We start from the raw sequence: 16,141 nt of genomic DNA, 5'->3' as shown, positions 1-16,141 counted from the left end.
CAATTTCATGCATTTTCAATTCTAAATTTTTCAATTTTTTTTTAATTTTTCACTTCAATTTTTTGTTTTTCAATGTCCTTTTCTTTTTGTTTTCATTGTAAAATTTTTCATTTTTTTGGTTTTTCTAATTTTAGATTTGTCAGTTTTTTAATTTTTCGTTTCTTCACATTTTGATTTGCAATTTTTCCAATTTTCATTTTAAATATGACATTTGTAACAATAATTTTTAAAATTTCTCACTTTTTCAATTTTATGATTTTAAATTTATTGAATTTTGGTTTTTTCCATTATTATTTTTTTAATTTTTCGATTTTTTAGTGTTTTTTTGACTTTACATTTTTGGCGATTCTGTAATTTTTGAATTTTACATTTTTTTGGGGAGAATGAGATACCTTCTAAGAAAACACAGGGTGGGTGGGTGGGACAAATACCTGCTAAGATAAAACTGATTTTGGCAAATGATATACCTTCTAAAAAAAGAGAGGGTGGGTGGGCGGGGCTACTGCTTGCTAAGACAAGACTGATTTTGGCAAATGAGACATTCTCTAAGAAAAGAGAGGGTGGGTGGGCGGGGCTAGTACTTGCTAAGATAAGACTGATTTTAGCAAATGACGTATACTCTAAGAAATTTGTAATTAAATTATTATAAGAAAAGACACTAAAGGCTCAAAAGCACTTTTACATTCTTTCCAAACAGGAATACCTAGAACCCCAAGATTGTTTTAAATTTTTCAAAAAAGAAATCGGGGTCCCAAAATTGACTCAAAAAAAATTGGTCGATGATTATTTCGACAAAACTTCCTTCGCCCTTGAGTACAAGTCCATTTATAAATTATAAGTATAGTCTGATCATATTTTGCACATTTTCGAAAGGACTTATTCGGCAAAATTTTGAGCTGACCTCATCAATTTTTTGAAGGGGATAAGTGAATATATTTAGATTAAAAATTTATCATGCCTATCATAATTTTAAAACATCTGCAAGATTTCAAAGCATTCGGCTTTGCAGATTCAAAATTAAATTGCAAAATGTTTTTATAATTTTGATTTTTCTAGATTTATTATGTACAATTTTGAAGTGAGGTCATCATGTTATTATTGGGGATGATTAGACAAATTTTGGTTAGCGTTGTACCATGTATCTAGATTATCTGTCTAATAAAAATCGGGACAACAGACGGACGGACAGACAGACAGGCAGACAGACGAAAACGGGAGACTTATTTCTTCGTACTCTAGGGGTCATGAAAGGTCGAGATGAAGTAAAAATGACGCAAAAGTATATGAATTGTTAATTTTTGTTAATACAAAATCCAGTTATTGAAATTTTAATGACACCAGTTCTGAATAACTTCAAAATATGTATGTTTGGTTGCATAATTATCAAACTAATTTAAATGCGCACTTGTTGCCGAACGGCCGTCCGGCCAATTTGAACGTGGGGTCAGTACCTTGGAGTTCCTCGTCGCGTCGCTTCCTCGCTATTTGTACTAAATTTAGGTTTATTACAGTTTTATCACCGCATTCCTCGTAATCCTTATCGCACTTATCGCCATAATTAAGGAAGCACTTCGGCGCGAGCGTTCACATTTCGTCGTCTTCGGAAATGGCAGCACCCTTTGATCATCCCTCAAAAAGGTTAATCCGCTTATTATCCAAATTAAACTAGACTGGAAAATCTTGAAGCTATCCCGCTCTACTTTAAAAGCTCAGATGCAATAACAATAAATCTCCATGCGGTAAAAGGATTACAAACAGCCCTTAGAAAGCCGAAGCTATTTAGCATACCTTTCCCCCGAAACCTCTCATAATTCCACCCTTTTAAGGCAAACGAAGCGTCGAAAACTAATTAAAAATCACAGCTAGTTAGGTCCCTTTTTGCTTTTCGTGCTGACGCCGTAAGTACTTTATCTGGACTCGGACAGTGGGGGCTAATTGGGCGTCGTGCTTTAATGAAGAGGACGTGTCCGAACGCCCCCCGGAATCTTTTGTTTCTGATTAATAAGACCGAGCAAGGACCGGCTATCATTGATAAACTTGGCTCAATCGAATTGGCGGATTATTGTGCCTCGTTAGAGCGAAAACTTTTCCCCAGACGGAGAAGATCTGGTCAGTGATCTGGAAGATCATATTTTTCTTTTTGTTTAAAGAGGGGACGGCGGAGTTTAACGAGGGGCGAGATTTCAATTCGTCACTCTTTCGCAGCGGAATTTTTCTCAATCGAAAACCGCCGCTTGTTGCCGTTAATCAGCGACTAATCTTTGAATAAACTCGGTCTTTGTTCCACAGGTGAAAATCAATACGGGGCTCTTCTCCCCGGCGACATTGTCCCGATCCCGTTACGTCGTAATCCCTAATTATTATGTATCCTCGAGCCGGACTAAAGAAATTAAGTGAATAAAAAATAAAGGGACGCGCTCCGTTCGACGTAAAAGGGACGACTAATCTATATTATCTAGGGGCGCGTTATTGAATTGAACGGGGGCAGTTTTTAACTAACGAGGAATGCATTTGACGGACCCGGATCTCTAATTGGATTCTTGGCCAAGAGTTCAAATTAAATTCTACTTTTATAGACGATTTGTTCTTTGTCATTTATTGGACGAGATGGGAATTCTATAAGGGCAAGATCGAATTTATTACGTCCGACTTTTTGTACGGAGGATACAAAAGGCCTAACCACTTCCATTAACTTTTCAACTTTAATTTCGAGAGAGGAAGTGACTGCCGCTGCGCTATTTTTTTAATGGAAAAGGGGGGGGGGATAAACCGTACTTCGCTCCTTTGAAGACAAAGAGTTCGTTATTTTTGTAATAGCAGCCTTTTTTACAAAGCTAGTGTACGGTTGACGATTTCATGCTCACACGGATGTCAGAAAAAGTCGTAAAAATGCGCTGAAAGCTAAGTTCAATGACAAATTGAATAGCCTATATACATAAATAACATCTTCATAATTGCGTACGGACGGTTATGTTATGTTTAGTTTTTTTTTAAATTGATCCCGTTTCTTTGAAAAATTATAAAAATTTGTTGCTACTTTTGTTCTCTGATAACTTTTTTCCATTTTTCAATATTTCGATTTTATAAGCTTTTGTTTTTTCAATTTTAATTTTTTCAGTTTTTCGTATTTTTAATTTTTCGATTTGAATTTTCCGAATTTTTGTTCGCAAAAATTTTCGGTTTGCAATTTTTCATTTCGGTTTTTTATTTTCTTCATTTTTATATTTCGTATTTTTTTTAAGTTAGGATTTTATAATTTTTTGTTTTTTCAATATTTCGTTTGACCAATTTTTCGATTTGTAATTTTTCAATTTTTAATTTTTTTGTTTCGCAATTTTACGATATGCACTTTTTGAGTTTTCACTTTAAAATTTTCAGTTTTTAGATTTTCAAACTTTTGGGTGTTTTAGTTTTTAGATTTAGCAATTTTCGATTGGCAATTTCATGTTGTCAATTTTAAATTTTTCAATTGTTCAATTTTTTGGTTTTTCAATGTTCTGTTTGTTTTCATTTTTTCAGTTTTCGATTTATCAGTTTTTTAATTTTTCGTTTCTTCAATTTTTGGTTCACAATTTTTCTAGTTTTCATTTTAAATAATTATGTAATAATAATTTTTAAAATTTCCCACTTTTTCAATTGTATTATTTTAGAATCATTCAATTTTTGTTTTTTTTTCATTATTTTTTTTATTTTTCGATATTGTTGTGTTTTCCGACTTTACAATTTTGGCGATTCTGTGATTTTTCGATTTTACATTTTTTTGGGTTTTCTAATATTTTTCTTTCGTGTTTTTTCTTGTTTCCAATTTTTCAGTTCATTAATTTTTTCAATTTTTTAGTTTATTAAAATCAGAAATGAAGAAACAAAAAATTAATGGAAGCTTTGGAAAATCTAAACACTGAAAATTCGAAATATTATATAATCTAAATATTGAAAATTGAAGAAAACGGAAAATCGGATATCTCAGAAATCCAAAAATTGCAAGATTGAAAAATTTAAAAATTGGAAAATCCGGGACTTGAAAAATTCGAAGATTGAAAATTTGAAAAAATGAATAAACGAAAAATTATCAAGTCGAATGAGACTTTGAAAAAATATAGGAAACGAAAAAACCAAAAACTGTGATATAAAATCAAGAAAATGGAAATTAAAAAAGTGGGAAATGAAAAATTAAAATCGAGAATTTAAAAATTGAGGAAACGAAAAATTGACAAAATGAAAAATCGAAAAAACGGAAAAATTGAAATTTCGAAAAATCACAAATCGGAAAATTGAAAATTTTGAAAGGTGAGAAACTGAAAAATTATGAAATCGAAAAAAATAAAGATAACGAAAAAACCAAAAAATTGTAAAATTGAAAAATTAAAAATCGAGAAAATGAAAAATTATTATAACATGAGTCGTTGAAAAATTGAAGAAACGAAAAATTAAATTCAAAAATTGAAAAATTGAGAAATTGGAAAAATAAAATCAAGAACTTGAGGAATAGAAACGAAAAATAAAAACTCGAAAAATTAAAAATTGAGAAACTAAAAAATCAAAAAGTGAAAAATCTAAAAATTGCAAATCGAAACTAAAGAAACGAAAAATTGTGACTTCAGAAAATTGTTAAATCGAAGAAAAAGGAAAAATGAAAAAATCGTGATATAAAAAAATTGAAAAATTGAAAAAACCGAAAAAATGAAAAAATTTTAAATTAAGAACTCGAAGAAAAGTTTATAAATCAAAAAATTGTAAAAATTGAGAAACTGAAAAATTGAACAAACAAAAGTTGAAAAAACGAGAAATTGTGACATCAAGAAATAGTAAAATCGGAAAACTGAAAAATAAAAATCTAGAAAATGAATAATTATTATAAATTAATAACTTGAAAAATTGAAGAAACGAAAAATCGGCAAATTGAACATTAAAAAAATCAGAACATCGAACTCTCGATAACTTCAAAAAGCGAAAACTTGAAAAATTGAAATACTAAAAAATCGAAAGACTACAAAACCGAAAAATTTAAAACCAAAACCAAAAATCGAGAAGTCGAAAAATCGAAAAATGAAAATTCGAGGAAAAATTGAGAAAATTAAAAATTAAAACGAAGAAACTGAAAATCTGAAGAATCGAAAAATTGAAGAAGCCAAAAATTGAAGAAACTAAAAACCGAAAAATCGAACAATCAAAAATTAAGAAATTAAAAATCGAAAAACGAAAAATCGAAAAATTGCAAAACTGACAAATTGTAAATCGCAACATTGAAGATACGAAAAATTGTGATAACAAAAAATTGAAAAATTGCAAAATTAAAAATTGAGAAAATGAAAAAAAATCATAAATTAAGAACTTGAAACATTGAAGAATGGAAAAATTGAAAAATCCAAAAACTAAAACTGAGAAACTAAAAATCGAAAAATTTAAATGCAAAAACTTGAAAAATCCAAACATTGAAAAACCGAGAAGTCGAAAAACCGGAAGTTTGAGAAATCGAAACATCAAAAAATGAAAAAATCTAAAATTAAAAATTCCAAAAATTGCAAAATAAAAATATATAAATCGATAAATGAAAAAATTGAAAAACTGAAAATTTGAAGAAAAATTGAGGAATCGAAAAATCGAAAGGTCGAGAAATCGAAAAGTCGAAAAAACCAAAACGTGAAAAATCGAGAAATTGAACAACTGAAAAATAAAAAATTAAAGAAATGAAAAACAGAGAAATAGAGACGCAGAGAAAAGTCGAGAAATCGAAAAGTAGAAAATACAAAAAGTCAAAAAATCCAAATTAGAAACCGTAAAACTGAAATATGGGGAAATCGATAAACCGGATAAGAAAAAAAATTTGAGAAATCCAAAATTTTAAAAAATCGGGAAATGGAAAAATCAAAAAATTGAAGAAAGAAACGAAAATTGAAGAAGTGAAAAAAATTAAAGTTGAAAAACCGAAAAATTGTGATATCAACAAATTATAAAACTGAAAAGAAGAACTTGAAGAATTGGTACGAAAAAGTGAAAAATCCAAAAACTAAAAATTGAGAAACTAAAAAATCGAAAAATAAAAATTGTAAATTTGAAGCATTGAAGAGACGAAGAACTAAAAATCTGGAAGTTGAGGAATTGAAAAATTGAATAGATTAAAGTTCAAAACACGAAAAATTGTGACATCAAGAAACTGTGAACTCGAAAAGTTGTAAAATTAAATATCGGGGAAATGAAAAATTGTAAAATAAGAACTTGAAAAATTGAAGAAAGGAAAAATTGAAAAATTGAAAAAGTGTAAAATCGAGAAATTACAAAATGAAATCAAGAACTTGGTAAAATCAAAAAACGAAACATTCAAGAAACGAAAAATTTAAAGTAGAAAAAACAAATATCAATATAAAAAAATTTGTAAGATCGAAGAAAATGAGGAAAATGCAAAATTATGACTCAAAAAAATTGGTCAAAAGTGAACAAATCCAGATTTTTTGAAAAATCATAAGATTTAATAAGATTACAGTACTATATTCCCAAATTTTCTCATTCATTACGTTTTTTGTGTCACCTTGTGTCTATAATTAAAAAAAAATTGAGATGACGTCATTAATTTTGGAAATAAATAAACGAATAAATTTATTATTTTATTTATTAAGTTATTAAAATGTTATTATACAATTTTGATAGTTTTCTCAAAAATCTGGATGTAAGTAGTTTCGGAAATTATGTGTCTATAAAAAATTAATAGAGACGAAAACGGAAGACCTTTTTTTTCAAACTTTGGAAGTCATGAAACATCAAGAAAACATGAAAGTGGCCAGTCGCCGATGGTCCTTGGCTTACACTCCGTACGTAAAAATAAATCTTACTATGTAATTTAAATCTGAAATATGGAAAAACTGATAAATCGAGTAACAGAAAAATTTAGAAATTGACAATTTAAAAAAATCAAGAAATTGAACAACTGAAAAATTGGAGAAGCGAAAAATTGGAGAAACGAAAAACTGACGAAACGAAAAATTGAAGAAATGAAAAATTGAAGAAACAAAAAACTGAAGTATCGAACAATCCTAGAAGGAAACGAAAAATTGAAGAAGCAACAAATTGAAGAAGCGAAACATTTAAGAAACGAAAAATTGAAAATTTAAAAATCGAAAAATTTGAAAACTAAAACGTAAAAAATCGATAAATTGAAAAACTGAAAAATAAAAATATTTAAGAAACAAAACGCTGAAAATTGGAAAATTAAAGAATGGAAAAATTGAAGAATCAGAAAATTGAAAAATCGTAAACGGAAATATGGGAAAACTGATAAATCGAATAACAATTTAATTGAAAAATTGAAAATTTTAAAAAATCGGAAAATGGAAGAATCGAAAAATTGAAGAAGCTTACACTCCGTACCTAAAAATAACTTACTATCTCTAACTCCGGAAATTCCGCCAATTTCGGCCTTATTAAAATTCACAACGGATTAAATCGGGCTTAACTCCGTCGATCCCATCCGAATCCGTGCCACCGATAAAAAAGATAAAAGTGGGTGTCGTCTAATCCTTCAAATCCGCAAGGCCGTCCGCCAGACCTGACCAATTTTGTTTGTTGATCGCCGCCCACGCCACCCCACGATTAGGAAACGCTCCTCCGCCATGATTCACGAAGAATTCCGTGTTAATTTAATATCCCCAGCCGGCGAATCCGCCCCGGATCCCTCTAATGTCTTCTTTAAACTCTGTCCATTCCGAGACAGCCGCCCTCCAGAACTGCTGCAAATGAAATATAATCCCGGCTTTATAATATCATAAATAAAACGCCGCTCCGACAATTTTCTTATCTTAAACACAGTCCACTGACTTACAAACTGAAAATAACCACATCCTCAGATTAGGCGCGATATTTCCGAGAGCTATTAAGTGCACTCCGACTCGGTCCGAGGAGATACCATCGCGCCCCCAGGGGGGTTTTACCAAATTCGCACCCCGAATGTTAATTATTTAACTTCGTTTCGAGATACTTCCGCCCCACAGACCGCGTCGAATTAAAACTAGAAGCGGGTTTATTTCGCCCGCGCGGTTGCTCCACCCGATCGATAACGGGCCACTTTTGGCCCTAGGGCGATAAACTCTAATTTTGGAGCGGTACTCACTCGCAGGACGAGAAAGAACGCCTGTAGGCCACTGTCTGCATCAGCAAGGTCGTGTACTTGGTTATCTTCATCTCGGGGGGGCTTTACGCACATTAAAAACCGCACTGACCACGAATGGGTGTCGAAACGCGGTACCAACACTGCAAACGCAGAAAGGAAAGTGTGGTGGTGCACGTTGCTGCCAGCCTTGAGTCTGGAGTTTACCCACCATGCAGTATTTACAGTGGCGGCGCAACGAACCGAACAGGTGAGGCTATTTGCAGAAATCGTGTGTTGGGTGCGATTACGAGGATTCGCGACGACGTTGGTGCGTTCCAGAGTATGAAGGTTTCAATAACAACGTGTTGGTCGCAAACGTGATGCTTAATTGGTATTATGTCACTAGGTGTTTTTTGTGTACATTATATGGGTGGTTCTACCTGAAATTTTTGTTTTCTAATCACCTCTATAAAGTAAAAATGCGTAAATAACATTCCTGCAGCCCCTACGCAAATTCCAAGAGATAGCAGAAAAATCTAAATATCGAGAAATCGAACAATCGAGAAATTGAAACATTGGATAAATCAAAATTTTAAAAAATCCAAAAATTGAAAAACCAAAAATCTAAATCGAAAGTTGAGCCATCGAAAATCAAAAAAATCGAATCTCAAAATTTCTCGACATACGGAAATATTGAAAAACTTGAGAAATCGAAAAGTCAAAAATTGAAAAATAGGAAAAGTAAAGAATCAAAAAACTGAAAAATCGAGAAATTGAAAAATGGAAGAAAAACTAAAAACTGAGAAATCCAAAAATTGATGAATCGAAAAACTGAAAAATCGAGAATCTGAAAAATTCCAAAACTGAAATGAGAAAAATTTTGGGAATTGAAAAACTGAAAAGCTGAAGAGAAAAATTTGAGAATCAAAATGCCAAAATGTCCAAAAATCGAAACATCAGAAGGCTGAGAAATCGAAATAGGCCAAAACCGAGTAATCGAAAAAGTTCAAAATTGAAAAATTTAAAAATCTAAAATTTTAATTCGAAAAATTGAAGAATCGAAATATTGAAAAATTCCAAAACTGAAATATGAAAATATTGAAAAATGGGAAAAAATTTAAGAATAAAAAAATTTAAAAATCCCGAAAGTGAAACATCGGAAAATTGAAAAATCCAGACATCGAAACCTCAAAAATTCGAAGTAGAAAAATTACAAAAATTTAAAAATCGCAAAGGTTAAAAATCAAGAAATCAAAAAATTGAATCGAAATATTGAAAAACGAAAAAAGTTGAAGGAAACAAATAATTGAAAAATCCCAAAACTGAAACAACGAAAAATGCAGAAATTGAAAAACTGAAAGATCAAGAAATTGAAAAGTCAAAAATTCGAAGTCAAAAAATAGCAAAAATTCAAAAATCGGATAACCAAAGGATCAAAAAACTGAAAAATAGAGAAATTGAAAAACGGAAGAAAAGCTGAAAAATTGAAAAAAATCAAAAATTCCGAAAATTGATGAATTAAAAAACTGAAAAGCTAAAACAGAAAAATTGGAAAATCTAAATGCCGAAAAGTTGAAATATTGCAAAACTGAAAAATCTAAAATTTAAAAACTGAAAAATTGAAAAATCAAATAATTTTAGAAACGGAAATAAATTGAAGAACCAAGAAATTAAAAAAATCCCAAAACTGAAACATCGAGAAATTGAGAAATCGCAAAATTTAATCGAAATATTGAAAAACTCCAAAACTGAAATTTCGAAGTATTGAAAAATGGAAAAAAGTTGAAGAAACAACAAATTGAAAAATCCCAAAACTGAATCATCGAAAAATGAAGAAATTCAAAAACTGAAAAATCAAGTACCTAATCGAAAGCCAAAAATTGAAAAATGGAAAAAAAACTAAAGAATAAAAAACTGAAAAACCGATCAATCGAAAAGTCAAAAAATCGCAAAAATTGAAAAATCCAAAAATTCATTAATCGAAAAACTGAAAAATCGAGAATCTGAAAATTTCCAAAATTGAAATAGGCCAAAAGGGAAAAACTGAAAAATCGAGAAATCGAAATATCAAAAATTCCTAGTCAAAAAATTGGAAAAATTTTAAATTCGAAAAAGTAAAAAATCTAGAAATAGAAAAATTGAATCAAAATATGTATTGAAAACTCCAAAACTAAAATCTCCAAATATTGAAAAATGGAAAAAAGTTGAAGAAATAATAAATTGAAACATCCTGGAGAAATTGAAAAACTGAAAAATCGAGAAACCGAAAAATTCCAAAACTGAAATGAGGAAAATTTGGGGAATTGAAGAACTGAAAAGCTGAAACAGAAAATCTAAATGCCGAGAAGTGGAGAGATCGAAACATCAGAAGACTGAGAAACCGAATTAGGCCAAAACCGAAAAATCTAAAATTTAAAAATCTGAAAAATTCAAGAATTGAGAATTTGAAAAATATGAAAAAATTGAGGAATCAAGAAATTAAAAAAACTGAAACATTCAAAAATTGAGAAATTTAAAAACTGAAAAATCGAGAAATCGAAAAGTCTAAAAATCGCAAAAATTGAAAAATCGGTAAATTGATGAATCGAAAAATTTTAAAATCGAGAATCTAAAAAATACCAAAACTGAAATGAGGCAAATTTGGTGAATTAAAGAACTGAAAAACTGAAAGAGAAAAACTGGAAATAGAAATGCCAAAAAGTTGAAAAATCGTAAGAGTTAAAAATTGAAAAATTTAAAAATCTAAGAGTTAAAAATATAAAAATTGAAGAATCGAAATATTGAAAAATTCCAAAACTGAAATATGGAAATATTGAAAAATGGGAAAAAATTCAAGAATCAAAAAATTTAAAAATCCCTAAACTGAAACATTGGAAAATTGAAAAATCGAGACAACGAAAAGTCAAAAATTCGAAGTCAAAAACCGCAAAAATTGAAAAATCGGAAAACCCAAGGATCAAAAAACTGAAAAATCGCAAAAATTGAGGAACTGAAAAACTGAAAAGCTGAAACAGAAAAATGGAATAAGTTAAAAATTGAAAAACTGAAAAATCTAAAATTTAAAAACTGAAAATTGAAGAATCGAATAATTGAAAAATGGAAAAAAATTGAAAAACCAAGAAATTTAAAAAATCCCAAAACTGAAACATCCACAAATTGAGAAAAATGGAAGCAAAATTAAAGAATAAAAAAACTGAAAAACCGATCAATCGAAAAGATTAAAAATCGCAAAAATTGAAAAATCCAAAAATTTATTAATCGAAAAAATGAAAAATTCCAAAATTGAAATAGGCCAAAACCGAAAAATTGAAAAAGTTATAAATTGAAAAATTGAAGAATCGTAAAATTGAAAAATGGAAAAAAATTGAAGAACCAAGAAATTTAAAAAATCCCAAACATCGAAAAACTGAAAAATCCAGAAATCGAAGTCAAAAATTCCTACTCAAAAAATTGGAAAAATTTAAAAATCGAAAAGGTAAAAAATCGAGAAATAGAAAACTTGAATCGAAATATTGAAAACTCCGAAACTAAAATCTCGAAATATTGAAAAATGGAAAAATCTTGAAGAAATAATAAATTGAAACATCGAAAAATGGAGAAATTGAAAAACTGAAAAATCGAGAAACCGAAAAGTCTAAAAATCCCAAAACTTGAAAAATCGGAAAATTGATGAATCGAAAAACTGAAAAATCGAAAATCTGAAAAATTCCAAAATTGAAATGAGAACAATTTGGGCAATTGAAAAACTGAAAAGCTGAAACAGAAAAATTGGAAAATCTAAATGCCGAAAAGTTGAGAAATCGAAACATCACAAGATTGAGAAATCGAAATAGGCCAAAACCGAAAACTCTAAAATTTAAAAATGCGAAAAATTGAAAATTTGAAAAATGGGAAAAAATTGAAGAACCAAGAAATTAAAAAAACTGAAACATCGAAAAATTGAGAAATCTAAAAACTGAAAAATCGAGAAAGATGAATCGAAAAATTTTAAAATCGAGAATCTGAAAAATACCAAAACTGAAATGAGGCAAATTTGGTGAATTAAAGAACTGGAAAACTGAAAGAGAAAAACTGGTAAATCGAAATGCCAAAAAGCTGAAAAATCGAAAGAGTTAAAAATTGAAAAATTTAAAAATCTAAGAGTTAAAAATATAAAAATTGAAGAATCGAAATATTGAAAAATTCCAAAACTGAAATATCTAAAAATTGAAAAATGGGAAAAAACTGAAGAATCAAAAAATTTAAAAATTCCAAAACTGAAACTTCGAAAAATTGAAATATCGAGAAATCGAAAAGTCAAAGATTGGAAGTCAAAAATTTAAAAATCGAAAAGGTAAAAAATCGGGAAATTAAAAAATTCCCAAAATTCAAATCTTGAGAAATTGAAAAATTAAAAAAATTAAAAATAGGGAAATCGAAACATCAAAACTTCGTAACATCGGAAAATTGAATAACCAAAAAGCTGAAAAATAAAAAAAAAGATATCGAAAAATTAAAAAATTAAAAACTTTAAAAATCGAAAACCTAAAAATCGTGAAATTAAAAAATTCCAAAACTGAAATATCAAAAAATGGGAAATCAAAATATTGAAAAACTGGAAATTCAAAAAAATCTATATATCGAAGAGTCGAAAAATCAAAAACTGAGGAAACGAAAAATAAAAAAAATAAAAAACCGAAAAAGTAAAAAATTGGAGAATAAAAAAAAACGAAAAGCAAAATTGACAAATTGAAAATTAAAAATTCGAAAAATTCCAAAACTGAAAAATCGAGAAAACGAGACGTAGAGAAATCAAGACATCGAAAAGTCGGGATATTAAGAAATGAGAGAATAAAAAAACCCAGGAATCGTACTCGAAAAATTAAAAAATCGAAAAAATGAAGATGCGAAAGATTGAAGAAGCGAAAAATTGAAAAAGCAAAAAATTGAACAAGGAAAAATTGAAGAATCGAAAAATTGAGGAAGCGAAAAATTGAGGAAAGGCAAAATTGATGAATCGAAAAATTGAAGAAGCGAAAAATTGAAGAATCTAAAAACTGAAGAATCGAAAAATTGAAGGATCTAAAAATTGAAGAATCGAAAAATTCAGAAATCCCAAAACTGAAATATCGAAAAATTGAAAATCCAGAAATTGAAAAATAGGAAAATTAAAAACCTGAAAAATCGAAAAACAATTGGTCCGTTAATTTCGGACATTATCTCTCAAATGAAAATCGACACAAACGGCGTACAGACAAGCAGACAAACGAAAACGAGAAACTTATTTTTTATAGTCAAGGGGTCATGAAACGTCAAGAAAACATGAAAGTAATCAGTCGCCCGACGGACTCCATAGAAACTTCTTAGCTTACGCTCCGGAAGTAAAAATAAAGACAATTTACGACGAACTGTAAACATTACATTCGAACTAAATTTATATTGGCTAACAGAGATAGGCCTGGCGTTTTATAGCTACCAACAGTAAATAAGCGATAAGTTTCCTAAAATAAATTTACTTATGTCACAAAATTTTTCATTGATAGGCAATCTTTGAAATCGTGGAATCCTCAGAATTATCACCGCGTAACAACATTGTCAGAAAATTCAGATAAATCGAAGGTTGCATTCTTATCAACTATTATGTATTTATATATTGTTATCACGTTTTAAATCTATTGACTTTAACTGTACTTTACGTGATCTAAAGCACACTACCTAGATCAGTCCTGTATTTCACCAAAATCATCCATTTGAATAAACTGAAATAAATATCAATTATAACCTAACTTTCGAAAGCTCGTTTGCCGCCTGATACTTGTACATTACACATCCATATATTAACCCCGAATTCCGCCTCGTACTTTTTGAAAATCGATTCCTCATTCTCGGTCACGCGCGATTATTGTCTTTTCATTAGCCGCCAGCACCTGTACCGCCTCCCGAAATTAATTCCCGGAATTTTCCCGGGGGTGAGTTATAGCACTACATCAAGTAGCACATAGTGCGGAATCGTTAGCCGGACCCCATCTGCGCCATCTTCGTCCTGCATGTTAAGCGCGCCGCCACATTCGGGGGCGGTTTTTTCCGCCACTTCATAAATCTAACGAAAAGTAGTCATTCGGGGCCGTGAAAAATTACTCCTCGAACGTCACCGTAATAAACTTTAATCAAAGTGAGTGTCGCCAGTTTATAAAGTGACGTTCATTACTCAAATACAAGACGGCGACGGCGAAGTTTAATCGATATTTGGTAGATACAGCGAAAGTGTTTTAGGCTGGAGTTGTCAATATGGTGTAGTGCCGATTTTCTGGAAAGTTGGCGAAGGAAACTATTAGGGGGTGATAATGGGGGTTCATCGCGACGATGTTTCTGGAGCGGCAGAAATTACAGCCAATTGTGATGGGTCGGAGTCGGGGTGGCGCAGGGAGCCGCGATCCGCTGTTATTCCGCGATTTCACAAGTGATATTCGTATAGTCGAAAACTACAAGGAAGTTGAAAGTAAACCACTAAACAAAACAAAAACGACAGTTGTTATAAAATCGAAAACGTATATTTATAGATAACGTAATATACTTATGTAGAGAAGGAAAAAATCGCTGATAAACTTACGAAATAACGGACACTTTCACGTAACGTTGGTTTAGACAAATATGCGAACACGCTTCCGTTTTGCCGCCCACCCAACATGGCGCACAGCCAGAGAACATAGAGAAACGTCATAGTAATTAAATGACGGTTGAGGACTCCTCGACTTATGTTGGCAACAGTGTTTCTTTCTAACTAGGAGCGCACTCAGGCCAATATCGACTCTAAACACTCGGAAACGATTTTATTTATAAGCCATGATCCGTGATCTGATACAGATCCTAACCGATTTCGACCATAATTTCTTGCTGTTTCAACTTTCTAATTCTCAGTTTTTCGAGATTTTAGTTTGGGGACTTTTCAGTTTACTCCTATTTATTATTCAATTTTTGGATATTACAATTTCTCAATTTTTCAATTTCTCGGTTTTCGGTTTTTCTCTTCAATTTTACGATTTTTAAATATTTCGATTTTTCAATTTTTCTATTTTTTCAGGTTTCGGTTTTTCAACTTCACTTTTTTGATTTTTCGATTTCTCAATTTTTGGACATTTCAGTTTTGGGATTTTTCAGTTTACTTATTATTCAATTTTTCGATCGTACGATTTTGCAGGGTTTTGATTTTACAATTTTTCGATTTTTTTAAGGTTTCGATATTTCGACTTCACTTTTTTGATTCTCAGTTTTTCGATTCTTTAGATTCTCAGCTTTTGGATATTTCAGTTTTGGGATTTTTGAGTTTTTCGATTCGTCAGTCGATTTTTCCATTTTTGACTTCTGGATTTTTCGATGTGTCGACTTTTTACTTTTTCGATTTTTAAATTTTTGACTTCTCAATTTTTTGGTATTTTAATTTTTCAATATTTAAAATTTTAGATGTTTCGATTTCTCGATTTTTCATTTGAGCTCTTCCATATTTCAATTTTTCAAATGTTTCGATTTTTCGATTTCCCGGTTTTAGATTTTCTGTTTTTCAATTGTCGTTTTTTCAATTCTTCAATTTTTAAATTTTAGATTTTTCAGTTTTTTGATACTTCAATTATTCAATATTTAAAATTTTAGATTTCTCAATTTTTTGGTGTTTTAATAATAATAATAATAATAATACGTTTATTCATTCCAACAGACGTTAGTCTATGGTGGACATGTATACACAAAAAGACATTAAATTCAGCTTAAACTAAACTTACAATTTAAAAAAAAATCTAAAAAAAAAAAAAAAAATTAAATCTAACATCAGAACAAATATTATGTACATATATTATTGTGCATATCGCGCTAATAACTTTTTTTTGAAAGATGCTTTATTAAAATTAGCGTGAAAAATATCAATGCTATCGTCTAAAGTACAGTTATTATAAAGTCTAAAACATGTAATTAAGGGGCTATTAAAGTGATGATAAGAATTTGGAATTTGATAGTAAAAAGTGGATGGATTTCTGCACAATAAACGAGGAACACAAAAGTTAATATTATTTAGTAACGCTGGACAGAATA

The 16,141-nt window shown here is 30.1% G+C and overlaps 1 protein-coding gene across 6 annotated transcripts in view; it reads right to left on the bottom strand.

Annotated features, from left to right (window-relative positions):
• Positions 1 to 16,141, bottom strand: part of Spri (sprint) — a 183,378-nt gene that overhangs the window by 84,586 nt on the left and 82,651 nt on the right. Inside the window, exon 1 of one of the 6 annotated variants that reach the window (XM_064071484.1) lies at positions 8,102 to 8,188. The exons of the other annotated variants lie outside the window; for them this stretch is intronic. Within the exon in view, the coding sequence (XP_063927554.1) occupies positions 8,102 to 8,172 (71 nt within the window). The 5' untranslated portion in view covers positions 8,173 to 8,188. Of the gene's footprint in view, positions 1 to 8,101; positions 8,189 to 16,141 lie in introns of those variants that run through there. 6 annotated transcript variants of the gene reach the window in all.

The sequence above is a fragment of the Zophobas morio genome, unplaced genomic scaffold, assembly GCF_036711695.1.
Source record: "Zophobas morio isolate AGI-343-1 ecotype UQ-CSIRO unplaced genomic scaffold, CSIRO_AGI_Zmor_V1 ptg000041l, whole genome shotgun sequence".
Taxonomy (NCBI): Eukaryota; Metazoa; Arthropoda; class Insecta; order Coleoptera; family Tenebrionidae; genus Zophobas; species Zophobas morio.
This window is presented reverse-complemented; position numbering and strand designations above follow the sequence as displayed.